The following is a 14,584-nucleotide window of genomic DNA, read 5'->3' on the forward strand; positions in this document are numbered from 1 at the left end:
GTGACCATGATTATGCATATTTTACGCACAAATTCATTGGATTATCAAACTGTCAAAGAGCTGCCCAGCTGTCAAGGAACTATTAAAGAGTTGTCCAGCTGTCAAAGCTGTCCAGGAAGTGTCAAAGTTGTCAAACATGTTAAAGCCGTGAAACCTGCCAAAAGTGTCCAGGAAAAGTCAAAGCTGTCAGGCACTGTTCAAGTAGATGAGTTGGCATGGAGGGGGTAAGGTCAAAGGTTGATGGATGGGGGAGCATGGGTTGGCATGAGTTGGCACTAAGTTGACTTAGGGGTCAGGGAAAATGGGGGCTGGGTAGAGGGCCATGGGTTGGCATAAGGGGTATGGAGGCACAGGGGGGTGGGTGGGGTGGTATGGGTTGGCACTGGGGGTGTGAGGGGCCATGGAAGTGGGTGGGGGTATGGGTTAGCATAGATTGGCATGGGTAGGGCATAGGGAGTCTGTGGGGGTTTGAGGGGTTAGGGCTGGAGGGATGTTTCTCAGTTTCTTTTATTTATTTAAACACAATGCCAGAGCACAGAGGTAGGCCTTATGCCCAGCCCAGCCCACACCCAGCAGCCTCCATGCTCATTCCTGGGTCCCCTGTTCCAACTCCTATTTCAGCCTGCCACCATTCCCCGTCAAAACTCCAACCTGGGGGCAGGTATTTTTAAGGGTCAGCTTTGCTGAGCCAGGAAATCTCCCAACTCGGCAAACCTGACCCTGGAATGGAAATCCGGGCCCAAGTGTCTGAACACGGGTATGTCTGAAAGTAATCATCTTCATGCCCTCTGCTTCACAAGACAGACTATCACTCAATTGTGACATCCATTGGAGGACAACTTGTAGACATCTCTGAAAGTAGAATTGAAGGTTACCACAGCATGAAGCTTTCATACTACTGAATCTTTCCAAGCCTCCAGGTACTAGCTAGTTTCAAATTACATATATTTTAGCACAGGTTGGATATGCAGTATGTAAAATAAAACTCCTACTACTATGCCAAGAAAAAGTCAAAATTCTAACATTAGAAGACTAACTAATGTGATTATTTTTATGTTTCCCACAAATGTAATCCTTGTTCATTTTTCGATTAAACCCAATTTGTGTTAGATATCCATTCAGTTTTGTGCTGTAGACCTATTTCAATCAGAAATTCGGTTGAGACTCCGTCAGCACTTTTCATGTAAGTTCCTTACAGCCCAGAGAAATGAATATTTATCTCAGAATTGAAGTGACAATCTCTGCAAGAATACCTGTTTATATCTAAATGCCTTCCCTGCTGACTTTATGGCCTGATTTTTACACACATCATGTGCATGTGATCAGCGGGCCCAGAAATGGATGCGTTATGCACCCCTCCCCGTGAATGCAACCTGGAGGCGATTTCACGCTGGCTGGCCAATTAAAGGTCACTTGACCATTGAAAAGCGTTATTCTGTTTCGTGGTCTGAAGGTGCTTTATGTTTCTCATAGGTGTTGGGTATGGGAATGGCTTGTGACAGACAGGAAGGGCTGCAAACTTTATTTCAGAGGCAGTTAGCTGACGTAAGGGTCACAGGGTGGCCTCATCAGGAATGTTCAGCAAGGAGGTGTCATTCTTGTCCTCACTTTCAAGTCGAGCCTTGGATGCCTAGCTAAGTGAACAGGGAATCAGGATCTCCCTGGACTCCCTGCCTTGCACAAGGTTCATCACTTCTGCAGCCATGTCCTCACCCTGGGCCTCCTTTGGCTCCTCATCAGACCCGTCAGTTGAGATGTCCTCTGCGACCTGGGGAGCTGCCTCACTGTTTTCATCCTCCAAAAGGTACCCCCTTGACAGAGCCAAATTGGGCAAAGCACAGCACACAACAGTAAGAGAGATGCGCTCAGGGAGATATTGAAGTGCTTTTCCTGATCAGCCCAGGCAGCGGAACCTCATCTTGAGCAGATCAACTCTCAACTGCTGCCCTTGCGGAGGCATTACTCTACTGTACCCCTCTTCCATTTCTGTCCTTGGGTGTCTGAGTGGCGTCATGAGCCACCTTTTCAGTGGATAGCCTTTGTTATCCAGGAGTCAACCACCCAACCGAGCTGCAGCAACGAAGAGCCCTGGCATCTGGGAGTCCCACAGGATGTACGCATCATGGGAGCTGCCCGAGTACCTGGTGCAGACCTGCAAAAGCTGTGTCCTGTGGTCATACACAATCTGGACATTGATGGAGTGGAACCCCTTTCTGTTGATGAAGGTTCTCGGCTCACCCGCTGGTGCCTTTATGACCACATGAGCGCAATCTATGGCTCCCTGGATATGGGGAAAGCCAACAATTGCATGAAGCTTCTGGCTCGCTCAGCCTGGCTGGCTTTGTCAGTCCGGAAATGAATGAAGTTCATCACCCGTCTGAACAGAGAGTCAGTGACCAGCTTGATGCAGCTGTGGGCAACAGATTGGGAAACACCACATAGATCTCCCACTGATCCTAGGAAGGAAACGGAGGCAAAAATGTTCAGGGCCACTGTCACCTTAAGAGCCACTGGCATCAGATAGCCACCAACACAGTTTGGGGTGATCTCCAGGCCAATCATCTGGCAAATGGAGGTCACAGTTTCCTTAGAGAGGTGGACACTCCTTCGGCACTGGACTTCTGACATGTCAGGTAGCTGTAAACTCTGGCTGCAGGATAATGGCATCTTCTGCAGACCCTTCTGCCTGCACTTCCTGCTGGCCCTGCAACCCCTCTGGCTGTGCCAATCTTTCCACAGGTTGTTCTCTGGGATGCTGCCTGTGGACAACAGCCCTCCCTCCCTTCTGGTCCTCTCCTCCTCAGGGGGGAGTCCCCTCCAGTGGTTCAGATAATCCCCATTTGCTGCAATACAAATGACCCTAAAAGGTGCATTCGGCAGAAAGCCTCTAAGAAAGCTGGTAAGTCAAACAGTCCTCCAGAAAACACAGAAAATGCAAATAGCTGTCAGAAAAATACCTACAACCAACTCTCACCTAAACATCCTACCTACTCACAGAGCCGTGGTTCTGGTCAACTTTTATTCTGCTCTGGATTGAGTTTCACTTAAAAATAGGATGGCCGCCTGTCCCGTGCACTGACTGCAAAATGACATGGGCGACGTAACATTTCAGTCAATTGCCTTTTTAATTGGCTTAATTGCCCATTTAATTGTTGGTGGGTGTGCTTCTAACTCTGGCACGTACCTGCCGACTGTAATATGGGCACGACAGTGCAATGACATCGGGATGCTTGCCCGATGTCCTCTCGCACAATTTCCATGCGAGGTCGGGTTGGCCGTGTGCCTGATCCTGCAACGTAAAATTCTGACCTATGTCTCTAAATTAAGAGATTTTACAACAGTTATTAAGATTCTGGCTTGTCCGAAGAATTGAAAAAATGGAGGCCTGGGCCACATTTTTGCCTTTCCATCTGATAGGAGAAAACCCATGAGCTCTCTGCTTGTTGTAAGGGTCTATGTGAAGTGAGTTGAACAATATAAACCCAACACTTAGTGGGTGGTTCAAACTGTCCATAATTTTGTATCAATTTATATTAGTACAACGATGGGGATGGCAGATGGAGGAAATTCCACATTAGTTCAGTAGGAGATATTCTTCTAAAGGTGGCGTTGTAGCACTTTGCGGTAGATCTTAAGGCTGGGGCCTCATCCAACAGTGCAGCACTCCCTCATTACTTAAGTGTCAGCCTAGATTATATGTTCAAGCCTACACAGTGGGACATGAACCCATACCCTTCTGGCTCAAAATCAAGGCCAACTACACTGTCTTGCTATGCTGATTTGCGAATGCGTGGGCTAACATTTACTCAAAATTGAAAGGTGGGGCACTTTCCCCTGTGTTGACACCCTTCAGGCTAATGGACATTTTAAAAAGTCAATGTTTTAGAAAGCTTTCCAGGACTTACCGCTTCAATACAGATATTACTGAGCACAAACTATTTTATCTTGAGAATCGGACTGAATGCAAATGTGAAAAAATCATCTTATAAACATGTACTTGAAAGCTGAATAATCGCTGATAAAATCCAGGCCCAGAGCAGACATTGTTTATCTTGAAATACATCTGAGTAAACTCAGCGACTCTCCACTGACATTTTTACATCACTGTCTAAGCCACTCTTCCGGCAACTCTAACCTCTGTTAGTAATTTTCAATGATAGACATCAGCATTTACTGACCTTCTTGTTCACAATTAGGTAAATATTTGTAGAAATTTAGGCTAACAAGCACTTCATTACAGAAGACCCGCGCGTAATGATCATTTTGTTGCCCAACGTCCTGAATTTTTGTTTACAAATTACTTGCACTGCATTTGGTGAGAAGTTAGGGCACAGCAATTATAGAATAAAGCAATTCCCTTAAATATACGTTTTGATTAAATTATGTGGTCTTTTTCCTCCATTTTTCCTTCACAGGTCCCCTTGTGTCGAGGATTATCCTATTTTGTATGAAGTGTAATTTTTGCAAAATCTCTAGCTTAATGGCCTGGATTTTTGTTCCTGCCTGTCGAGTTGTGTGAGTTGGAAAATTTCAAGGCTGCTGAGTGCCAATTGGGCAGACTGTTTAAAAGGCCCATCCTCATTCTCTGTGACTTTGTCCAAGATGGTTGCTTACGTTTTAGGTCCTCTAGCATACACCCACACCCCACTACTGACTCCCTGTACTCCAACCATGCCAGTTCATGCCAACACATGACCTCCACCTCCCATGGCCCCTCATTGCTCCTATGCCAACATAGTGCCAACTCATGCCAACCCATGAACCTCACCCACCACCCTTTGCCATTACACCCTCCATTCTGACTCACCCTATATCCACCATAGGCAGACCTTTGGAGCCATATTGGGATGAAATAAAATAAAGCTCTAAATATCTATTGCAGCCCTCGTTATATATAAAAAATGGTCCCATGCATGAAAGGCCACTGAATACATTTAAATCCTCTCAAGTACTTAATCCCTTAACAAAAGAAGCAGTTGTATTTATAAACCCCACATCAAAGACAGCTATTGATTTAATAGCCTCTTTGAGCTGTCAATAAAACTGTTAATTTAAAACTCCCAATTGTGATAATGATAGGCTGTGGAAAGCAGAGAAGCATTAATAATGCTCAAATGAGAGTCAACAAACTATGTCAACAAACAACGATTGAATCTGCTGGAATTGATTTTTTTCAATTCTGTCACAGACACAGGCAGAGGGCAGAATTTTCCCACCCCGTTGGCTTTGGGTGTCATGGTGGGCATGAGCAGACAATATGGCTGGAAGGCCAAAAATTGGTTTCACTCTGTCATGAAATCAGTTCACAATCGTCTGCTCCGCCAGTCAATGGTGGGCCGCCTTTCCTGCCGCCACACATTGGGAACATCAATTTAATACATCTGCATATCATTATAAGCCCTGCTCACCGGAATCATCCCCCACATCAAATTTACTGCGCACGTCAGTGGGAAAACACACTGGCCCAGAAAACATCTTGATAAGTCTGACATGCAGAAGTCGGAACTTACCGTCAGGCCCTTGCTCACATCGTGGAACAGAAGGTACTGGAGCCCTATAGCTACTGGATCCTGGAGAAAGACGTGCATTGCATGCTGGGTGGATTTATATGGACATGGCTCTGCTGCGAAGCAGCTCATGGAAAGTGGAAGGTCACAATTGAGGATTTGCTTGGGGACATCAGTACCTTGGCCATGGGTTGCTACAGATGATTTTCCAGAGGGTGGAGAGGAAGGCCCAGCTGTGAGTGGGACAGGAAGCTGTACGGGGGGTGGGAGAGGTAGGTTTAGCTTTGACTGGGAAAGGAAGATGTACCAGGGTGAGGTTGGGTGGGGGGGAACGATGATGTCGGGGGAATGAGGTTGGGGGAAGGAATACTGGGGGAGGAGGATGTAACGGGGGGGGAATGTGACAACTGAGGAGGCAGGTGTAAGGGGAAGGAAGCTGTGAGGGAAAGAGTTCGGAGGGGGGAAGGAGTTTGGGGGAAGGAAATAATTCGGAGAGGGGAAGGAATTCGGAGGGGGGAAGGAGTCCAGGGAGAGGAAGGAGTCTGGGGGGAACAAGGAGTTTGGAGGGGGGAGGAAGGAGTTTGGAGGGGGGAAGGAGTTCAGAGGGGGAAAGGAGTTCAGGGGCAGAAAGGAGTTTGGAGGGGTGGGAAGGAGGAAATGGGGAGTGAGAAGTAAGGGGCGAGGAAGGAGTAAGGGGGAGAGAATGTCCAAGTGAACATACAAGGGAGGGGTCTGTGGAGTCAATCACTGCCTCCTGGAGAGTGAAATGAGGGTGGGTGTAGTAGGAGAGAACAAGAGAGGGCAGAGGGAGCAGGTAAGGTGGGAGGGTGAGGGTGTGACGGTAGCATTGGAAGGGATGGTGAGGGTGTTTGGTAGGGACTTGGAGACGAACACGGACTCTGGGGTGGGAAGGAGGAGGTCCGGGAGGTCATTGTGGACCGGGGGGGGTGGGGGGCGGGGGGGGTATTCTTGGGAAGATAGGGAATGTGCATGTTCACCTGGACATTTGGAAAGAAAAGGGTGCTGGCTGGTAGGTAATGGTGGGGAGGTAGAAGGTGATGCCAGGGGAGTAAACAGCAATGGGGGAAAGGACATGGGTGACTGGAAGAGGGGAAAGGATGGAGTAGCTGAAGACATACTTCACTACAACCGTCTTGCAAATTTGAAAGTAAGAAGAGCCTCGTGTTGGGTAGGAACAGGTGTAGCATGGGAATGTGGTCAGTGGGTGGGCGGAGATGCAGGACAGTTCAGATGGACAACTGAAAGCGAACCCCAGCAGGCAGCATTGAAAATACTCAGGCCATTGAGATGAGTATGATAGGGGAAGGCTTCACGTGTGTGGGAGAGAGCTTGCACGAGGCTCTGAAAGGTTCTGCCATATACACACTTCTCCCTCCAGAATCATTCGTTGGCAGCTGCCTGCAGCTGAAATGCTAGTGGGAGGGAAGGGGGGATGTAGGAGGAGGACTTGCAAAGCCTGCATATGTGGCTGAAAAACACCACTACACATTATTCAGTAAAAGTGAATATATTTTCCGATTATAAAGTGACAAAAGATGTTCACCCATGCAACCACTTGCAATTAGAAATCTAAACCATTCTAGGCCTAGCACTTCTTCTAGGTGCTGCTCTGACATCCACAGCAGGGGTGGAGAAAGTCTGTGCAATGGTTCGCCCTGTTACCTCTGATGACTTCAGCGTCTGGACAGCTGAGGCCTGGAGAGCCCTGGCTTGCTTTGGCTGTCCTCCTGTGGGCCAGCTGCTCCCTCTGTAATAACAGAGGACAAGGTTGAGGGGGTCACAGGCAAAGGGGACTCAGAGGGAGAGGATAGCCTCCGAAATTCCTGGGTGGATGACCCAGGGGTGTCTAGCTGCTGCTCTTCCTCCCCCTGGGTGTCTGAGGGCTCCAGCCTGAATCTTTGAGGAGAAGGTGCATCTGGGGGGATGTCAAGGTGCCCTGTTTCTCTCTTGCATTGCCACTGCAGGAACTCACCTATAGCTACCACAATGGAATTCAGGTCTGCACACATCTCCGCATTCTGAGGGACCAGGGTCTCCATGGTGTACACCGTCCTTCCCATGGAGACCTCCATACGTGCACATTTGGACATCACTTCCTCAGAGAGGAGGCGGACACACTCCACCAACTCACATGCCATTCCACTGAGGGCTTCCAATAGCTCTGCGTGATGTTTCCCTGCCTTCTGAGTTGGAAGGCCAAATTCAGAGGCTTGTCATCTGACTCGGACCTCACAGATGCTTCTTTCCTGCAGCCGTCCGAGTGTCAGGGAGCTTGCTTGCATCCTCCTGCCACGGACACATGTCCATACAGTGAACACTAAATTGTGAACCCGAGCCTGCTGTAGATCCAGGCCCCACTGAGGTGTGCGTCTCTGCACTGGTGGAGGGTGTGGGTACGCGCTGTGATGGATCTTCCAGGCTGCTTATTTCCAGCTCTTCAATGAAGCAGGTGTCGTCTTGGCTGGAGGTGAGGACCTGGACGGAGCTGAGGGACTGGCTGGCTGAGGGTGTTGATTGCTTGGCAGAGCTCCCTGTGAACTAAAGTAGAGATAATTAGTGCATGGTAGCAGAGGTAAAAGCAGGAGAGGGAGCACTCACAGTTGTGTTGAGAGAGGGATGAAGTGGTGCAGGATTCTCACGCGGGTGCTTGCCGCCAACTTTACTGTCGCTGTAAGCATGGTCCACGTCTTCATCAGTCAGTGCGATGGTGCGCTCCTCAAAGTGAGTAAGGAGCCACTCCACCCCTGGTCACTTCCTGCTGATGTGAGCCAGCTTCTCCTGCATGAAAACAGATGGAGAGGGTTTGAGCCGGACACGTGGCACTGTGTGGAATGTTTCTGTGGTCAGCGGAGCCATGGGCAGGAATGAGGGCATGAGCGTGAGAGGGTATGAGTCTGATGGAGATGTGAGGGTGTGTGTGAGAGTTAGTGGTGTTGTCCGTTGAGGTGCGAGATCCCAGAGGATGTGTGATGGGTTTGTGAGTGTATGAGTTGAGAGCGATGAGGTGGTTGACTTACCCTGGTGGAACGGATGAGATCATTCATGCTCTTCCTACACTGGATGGCTGACCTCTTGTCGGCAGCATTGGCACTGACTACTGTTGCCATCACCTCCCAATCCGGATTGATGATGTTGCTGCCCCTACTGTGGCCAGAGTGGTGATTGAGGATATCATGGCAGGCCTGTACGGTGTCCAAAAGGCATTTCAGGGGCACGTCACTGAATTGGGGGACTGCAAACTTATTGTCTTTCGGGGCCATGTCTTCTGTGCAGCAGTCCTGGGCTGGAAGCACGGAGAGTTGCGCGCACTGCTGGACTTTAACCTTATGTGAGGAAGTGGGGAGGCAATGGTGTGGTGGGTGAATGGGAGGCTGCCCGCTAGAAAAATGGCATCTTTTCTGGAATGCATGGTTAATGAGGTGGGATTGGGATGATATGGTGTGAAAACCCACCATTGAGGCCTGTGGGTAAAACGTCTTTTTCCTGCCTGCGACTGCACTTAGTACAAATCTGGGAATGTTTATTTCAATTTCCATTTCGGCCCCCACCCACCCCACATAAAAATGGGTGTGAGCTTGGGGGTGAGTGTGAAGTGGTGGGGTGGGCACTCGTCCTATTTTATGTGTCCCCTGCCGAATACACGCCCCACAGGGGCATGTAAAATGCAGCTCATAGTGTGTGCTGGGACTCACCACATAAGGTTCTGCAGGGGCTTAACAGGATAGACACTGAGAGGTTGTTTCCTCTGGCTGGGAAATTTAGATCAAGGGGGCATTGTCTCAGAATAAGGGAGTCAATCGTTTGGGATTAAAATGAGGACAAATCTTTTCACTCAAGGGGTTGTGAACCTGTTGAAATTGTCTACCCCAGAGGTTTGGGGCGGTCCATCGTTATTCAAGACTGGGGTGGATAGATTTTGATCTCTTGTACAATCATGGATATCACAGAATCACTGAAATGGTACGGCACAGAAGGCCATTCAGCCCGTCACATCTGCACCAGCTCTCCAAATGAGCAATTCACCTAGTACCATTCCCCCACCTTCTCCCCATAACCCTAAGTATTCTCCCTTTTCAGATAACAGTCTAATTCCCTTTTGAATGCCCCTTTTGAACCTGCTTCCACCACACTCTCAGGTAGAGCATTCCAGACTTAGCACTTGCTGCGTCAAAAGTTTTTCCCTTTGTTGTTTTTGCTTCTTTTGCCAATTATTTTAAATCTACACCCCATCATTCTCCATCCTTTCATTCATGGGAACAGTCTCTCCTTATCTATTCTGCTCAGACCCCTCATGATTTTGAATGCATTTATCAAATCTCCTCTCAGCCTTCTTTTCTCCAAGGAAAACAGTCTCAAATTTTCCAATCTACCTTCATAACTGAAGTTTCTCATCCCTGGAACCATTTTCATTAATCTTTTCTGCACTCTCTCCAAATGCCTTCTTATCCTTCTTAAAGTGCGGCACCTGAATCTGGATGCAATATTCCAGCTGAGGTTGAACTGGTGTCCCATACCTTGTTCTTGTACTCTACGCCCATATTAATAAAGCACAGGATACTGTATGCTTTATTAACCATGCTCTCAACCCGTCCTACGGCCTGCAATGACTTATGCATATATACAGGTCTCTCTGTTCCTGCACCTCCTTTAGAGTAGTACCCTTTATTTTATATTGTCTCTCCATGTCTTCCTACCAAAATGAATCACTTCACAGTTCTCTACATTGAACATCACCTGCCACTTGTCCGCTGCCCGCGATCGGCTACACACCGCGATTTTACACGGGCAGGCCAATTAAGGCCTGCCCAGTGTGGAACACGAGCAGCAGCGCTCAGTGCTGCCTGTGTGGACGGGGTGAGGAGGGTGAGTGGGCCGTGCACGCGAAAGAGCGCTTCAATGTCCCTGAGGCAAAAAAAGATAAAGGAAATAAAATTGTCATAAAACATGTCCCCTCGTGTGACTCTGTCACATGAGCTGGGACACGTTTTGAATTCAAAAATAAAATTCTTGTTTGATGTTTATTTGCTTTAGGAAAACTCATCCCGCCTGTGGATGAGGTTTCCTAAAAAAATGTGAAGGCCGCTTGGCCTTTTTGTCTGCTCACCAACTGTTAGGTTGGACGAGCAGCGTAAATTTGGATTTCATTGCCTTATTAATGGCCTTAATAGGCCTTTTAGTTATAGGCGGGCGCGCAGCCAACTCTGCTTGCCCGACGTCATCGCATGTCATTTTGTGCTCGGGTGTGTCGGTCGTGTGCCTGCATGCCAAGCGTAATATTTTGCCCTATATGTTTTGTATCGACTTATGGGGACAGGGCAGGAAAGTGAAGCTCAGGTAGAAGATCAGCCTTGATTGTATTGAATGGTGGAACAAGCTCAAGGTGCCATATGGTCTACACCATCTCCTGTTCTTTTGTTTTTACAACACATTAGCAGATGCAGTATAATAGAAAATGAATGGTACAAAATTTCTCCAACAGCATCTGGGATAAATATTTGGCTTTATGATCTGGGTATAATACACCTCCGGGTAGCGCATTGGGAGGAAGTTGTATAGAGATGACTCGTCTGTAACAGAGACTCCCTGATTTTCTATCCGCTAATTTAAATTCTCTCCGTTAATTTAAGGGCAAGCTCTGTTACAAGTGCACAATCCTGTTCAAAATAGCAATGTGCAATCTGCCAAATAATACTTTATCAGCCTCAACAGTGAAGGAGAGATTCTATTCCTTTTTGCCTGAAGGCTTTAGTTCCAGTTTCTAAGACAATTAAAAACATTGTTAATGCTTACTGCTCTATATATAATATATAATATATTTTATTTGGTGATAGAAGATATACTTCAGTTGCCATTATACTGAACAATATCAAGTAAATTCAATCCTTCCAACAGTATCAAGAAGGACTATAGGAAATCCCTGCCCTTACCTTGTTGTGCAAGTTTCTTTCATCAGGGCTGACTGGGCTACTGCTGTTCCAGGCACTCTCTTGCAAGATATCAGGGGTATGTTCTCTGGTCTTTCTTGATACAACAAAATGTACACGATCCTCGCTTACCTAAATTATGATATATAAACGCAAGTCAAAAAGGAAAACTAGCAAACACATTCCAAACTAGAATTTCTGCATAGCAACCTCAGATAAACAAATACAACACACCAAACCATCAGTGTAAAATGGGATTCCCTGGTCTTTGCTTACATGTATAAAAATCGAAATACATTAGCCCGTTTGCAATGACGATAATTATTTTATTGTAATGGTATGATTCTAAAATTGTTCCTACAGTAGGTCTGCTTAATGATTTCCCACATTTTGAAGTTAGCTCAAGTCCTGAGATTTTTAATTGATAAAATCTGAAATGATCAAACTGTCCTGAAATGGATACTTTGATTTCAAAATAAGAGTTAGAAAATGAATGCTAAAAAATAATCACTAGCTGGGGCAAGACAGCTAGGACCACACAGAAAACAAAAAAAGTATCCAAAAACTGAAAGTATGAAAACTTCTAAACGTTGTAATAAAAATTCAGTGAAACTACCTTTTGCACCTGTTTTGCAGAATCAATGCAGTAGATGAGGTATTTCTGAAATAATTCATTAAATTTGCTGTTTTAAAAATATTGCACATCATATATTATGCTTTGAAAATTTCAGTTGTTAAATTTAAAAATGAATTGGTCTGCTTCAATATATCAATTATCCACTAAAACCTGATTTGTGAAGCAGCTATTAATTCATTCTTACCTTTTAAATAGACCCTTATGGTTCAGATAAATGAATTACTGCTGAGCAATGTAACTAGAGTACAATAAAATTGAATTGATGGCTGGGCTTGAGAGCCAGGCATATATACAATGTCAGGGCTGTGATTTCCCATGTATTTCAGTTAATTGAGCAGAGGTGGGTAAAAGTTTACAGCTACTTTTACAATTTCAGCTTTTTTTAGAGTGCAACTTAATTTAGTCTGTTAAGTAAACAAAACTGCAAGCAGCAAAATACATTGGAATTGTGTAGAATTAATATGGGGACTTAGTGTGTATGTGTTACAAAATAAGTTTCAATCATTCAAATAACTCTGAATCCTTTGAATCTGTTTAATATCAAAACTAAGAGGTTCTTGAAGAAGCTACTTTATAATCTACCATCTGGGCCATTGAACAAATACAAAACTATATCCAAGACTGATATACAATTTTTCCTGAATACTTACACTACAACTAACAAGTAGCTATTCCAATATTATCCATCACCAATAATGACAGTCATTCCTGCAGATTTGTATTTGTATGTGTGACAAGCTAGCTATTTTCTGGTGTTTTGATCGATGTTTAGGACTGTATGCTTGTAATTACTTTCAGTATTGAAGGTTTAGCTCTGATTTCAAGGTCTGAACAGGTGCTACTCTTGTTCATGTCTCTCATATTGATGGACGTATGAGTATCAAAACTATGTAATTTGTGGTCAAACAGCTGTAGATCCATCTGCCCCCTCTCCTAAGTTCCTCACTGAAATCTATGTTACCTAGTCAATGTCAAGGATAATTGCTCAGTCTCAATAGGAAATAAATGTGTGCAGTATGTGCAATGTTAATGTTCAAGCGTACAAGGAGACTGATGTTCAGGAGATGGCTAAGTAGTGTAGACTGCTGACCACTCATCAGCACTTGGTGGATGAATGATTAAACCTGTTTTTACTCCAACTCTGCACTCATTACTTGCTTTAGCCAGAGCTGTTATAGGCTCATATTACTGATTTTAAACTTTCTAATTCATTGAATGATCCTGCTTCTTGTTCTCACCTTCAGCTGGAGAATTTAGTTAATTTTGCTTCTAGCTTTTGTCCCTCTCTTACCTTCATGTGACCCAACTCAACTTTTCTATCTCCATCTTTAGGGATAGAATATGCACTGCTTTCTGCTCCAGGCTCTCTGACTTCCACAGCAACACTGATTATACTCTTCTCCTCACTCCACTCCCTGTAAGGATTCCATTTCCTTTTTCCAGTTTCACATCACATTTGCTTTGCTATTACTTTTAACCCTGACTTCTGAAATGTTATTTTTTTTCCTCAGATGAGGATTCCCCTCCAACAGGGCCCTCAACTATGTTTGTTCCCCTGGAACCTTCTCATGTAAGTGCAGGGGATGCAACACCCGTCCTTTCATCCCTAACTTATCATTGCCATTCAGAGCCCCAAACATTCCTTCCGGGTGAGACAGATATTTACAACCTAGGACTGTATTTCCTGCTCACTATGTGCTACCCTCTATATCAGGGAGCTCAAACACAGATTGGCTGATCGCTTTGCTGAATATGTCCATTCTGCCTGCAAGTGTGACCCTAACCTTTTACCCCACCCAGACTCTCACCTCCCTGTCCTTGGCCATCTACACTGTTCCGATGAAACTCAATGAAAACTCAAGGAACAGCACCTCAAGTTTCTACAGGGTACTTAGCAGCCTTGTGATCTTAAAACTGATTGTAACCAATTCAGGTCTTAACCACCACTCCCATTTTCTCTTGTTGCTGCAGTAGGAGGGATGCACTAGCATTTTCAGCAATGGGAGAGGTTGTGGGTTGCCGCTTAAAGATCCCCTATTGTACATGATCAGCACGGAGGGTTTGTACCTCTGGTGTCATCTGCTTTTATTTTCCAACAGACTCCCACATAGGTGGAGCCTTCTCCTTTTTGTCAGATTTTCCAAGCTTCACCTTCCAAGATGAACTCCTGCTTTTTGTTGGCCACATTTCTGTACCTACTGATTTGCTTAACTGCACCTGTCCCTCCAGCTTTGATACCCTTGTCTCCAACATAACCATTACTTTCTTTTAGCCTGGCTGTTTCCCCGCCACAGCCCTCATCTCCACTCCCTTAACTCTGAGGTATGAGGAACTTGAACCGATATAGTGGGCAACTGTTCTATTCATCCACTGCCAGATCTGGCTGGACAACATTGGATCCTGTTCTTGTTTACTAACTGCTCACTTTTCTGGGAATATCCAGGATCATCCTGGAATGCGAAGATAGCTCACTGGTTCTTTCCTCTACTGCAAAC

The 14,584-nt window shown here is 45.7% G+C and overlaps 1 protein-coding gene across 3 annotated transcripts in view; it reads right to left on the reverse strand.

Moving 5' to 3' along the window:
• lnx1 (ligand of numb-protein X 1) overlaps window positions 1–14,584 on the reverse strand; it is a 277,592-nt gene that overhangs the window by 52,926 nt on the left and 210,082 nt on the right. For all 3 annotated transcript variants that reach the window (XM_041200613.1, XM_041200624.1, XM_041200633.1), the window contains one exon: window positions 11,456–11,584. In XM_041200613.1, the coding sequence (XP_041056547.1) occupies window positions 11,456–11,584 (129 nt within the window). The remainder of the gene's footprint in view (window positions 1–11,455; window positions 11,585–14,584) is intronic.

The sequence above is a fragment of the Carcharodon carcharias genome, chromosome 1 (genome assembly GCF_017639515.1).
Source record: "Carcharodon carcharias isolate sCarCar2 chromosome 1, sCarCar2.pri, whole genome shotgun sequence".
NCBI classification, from domain to species: Eukaryota; Metazoa; Chordata; class Chondrichthyes; order Lamniformes; family Lamnidae; genus Carcharodon; species Carcharodon carcharias.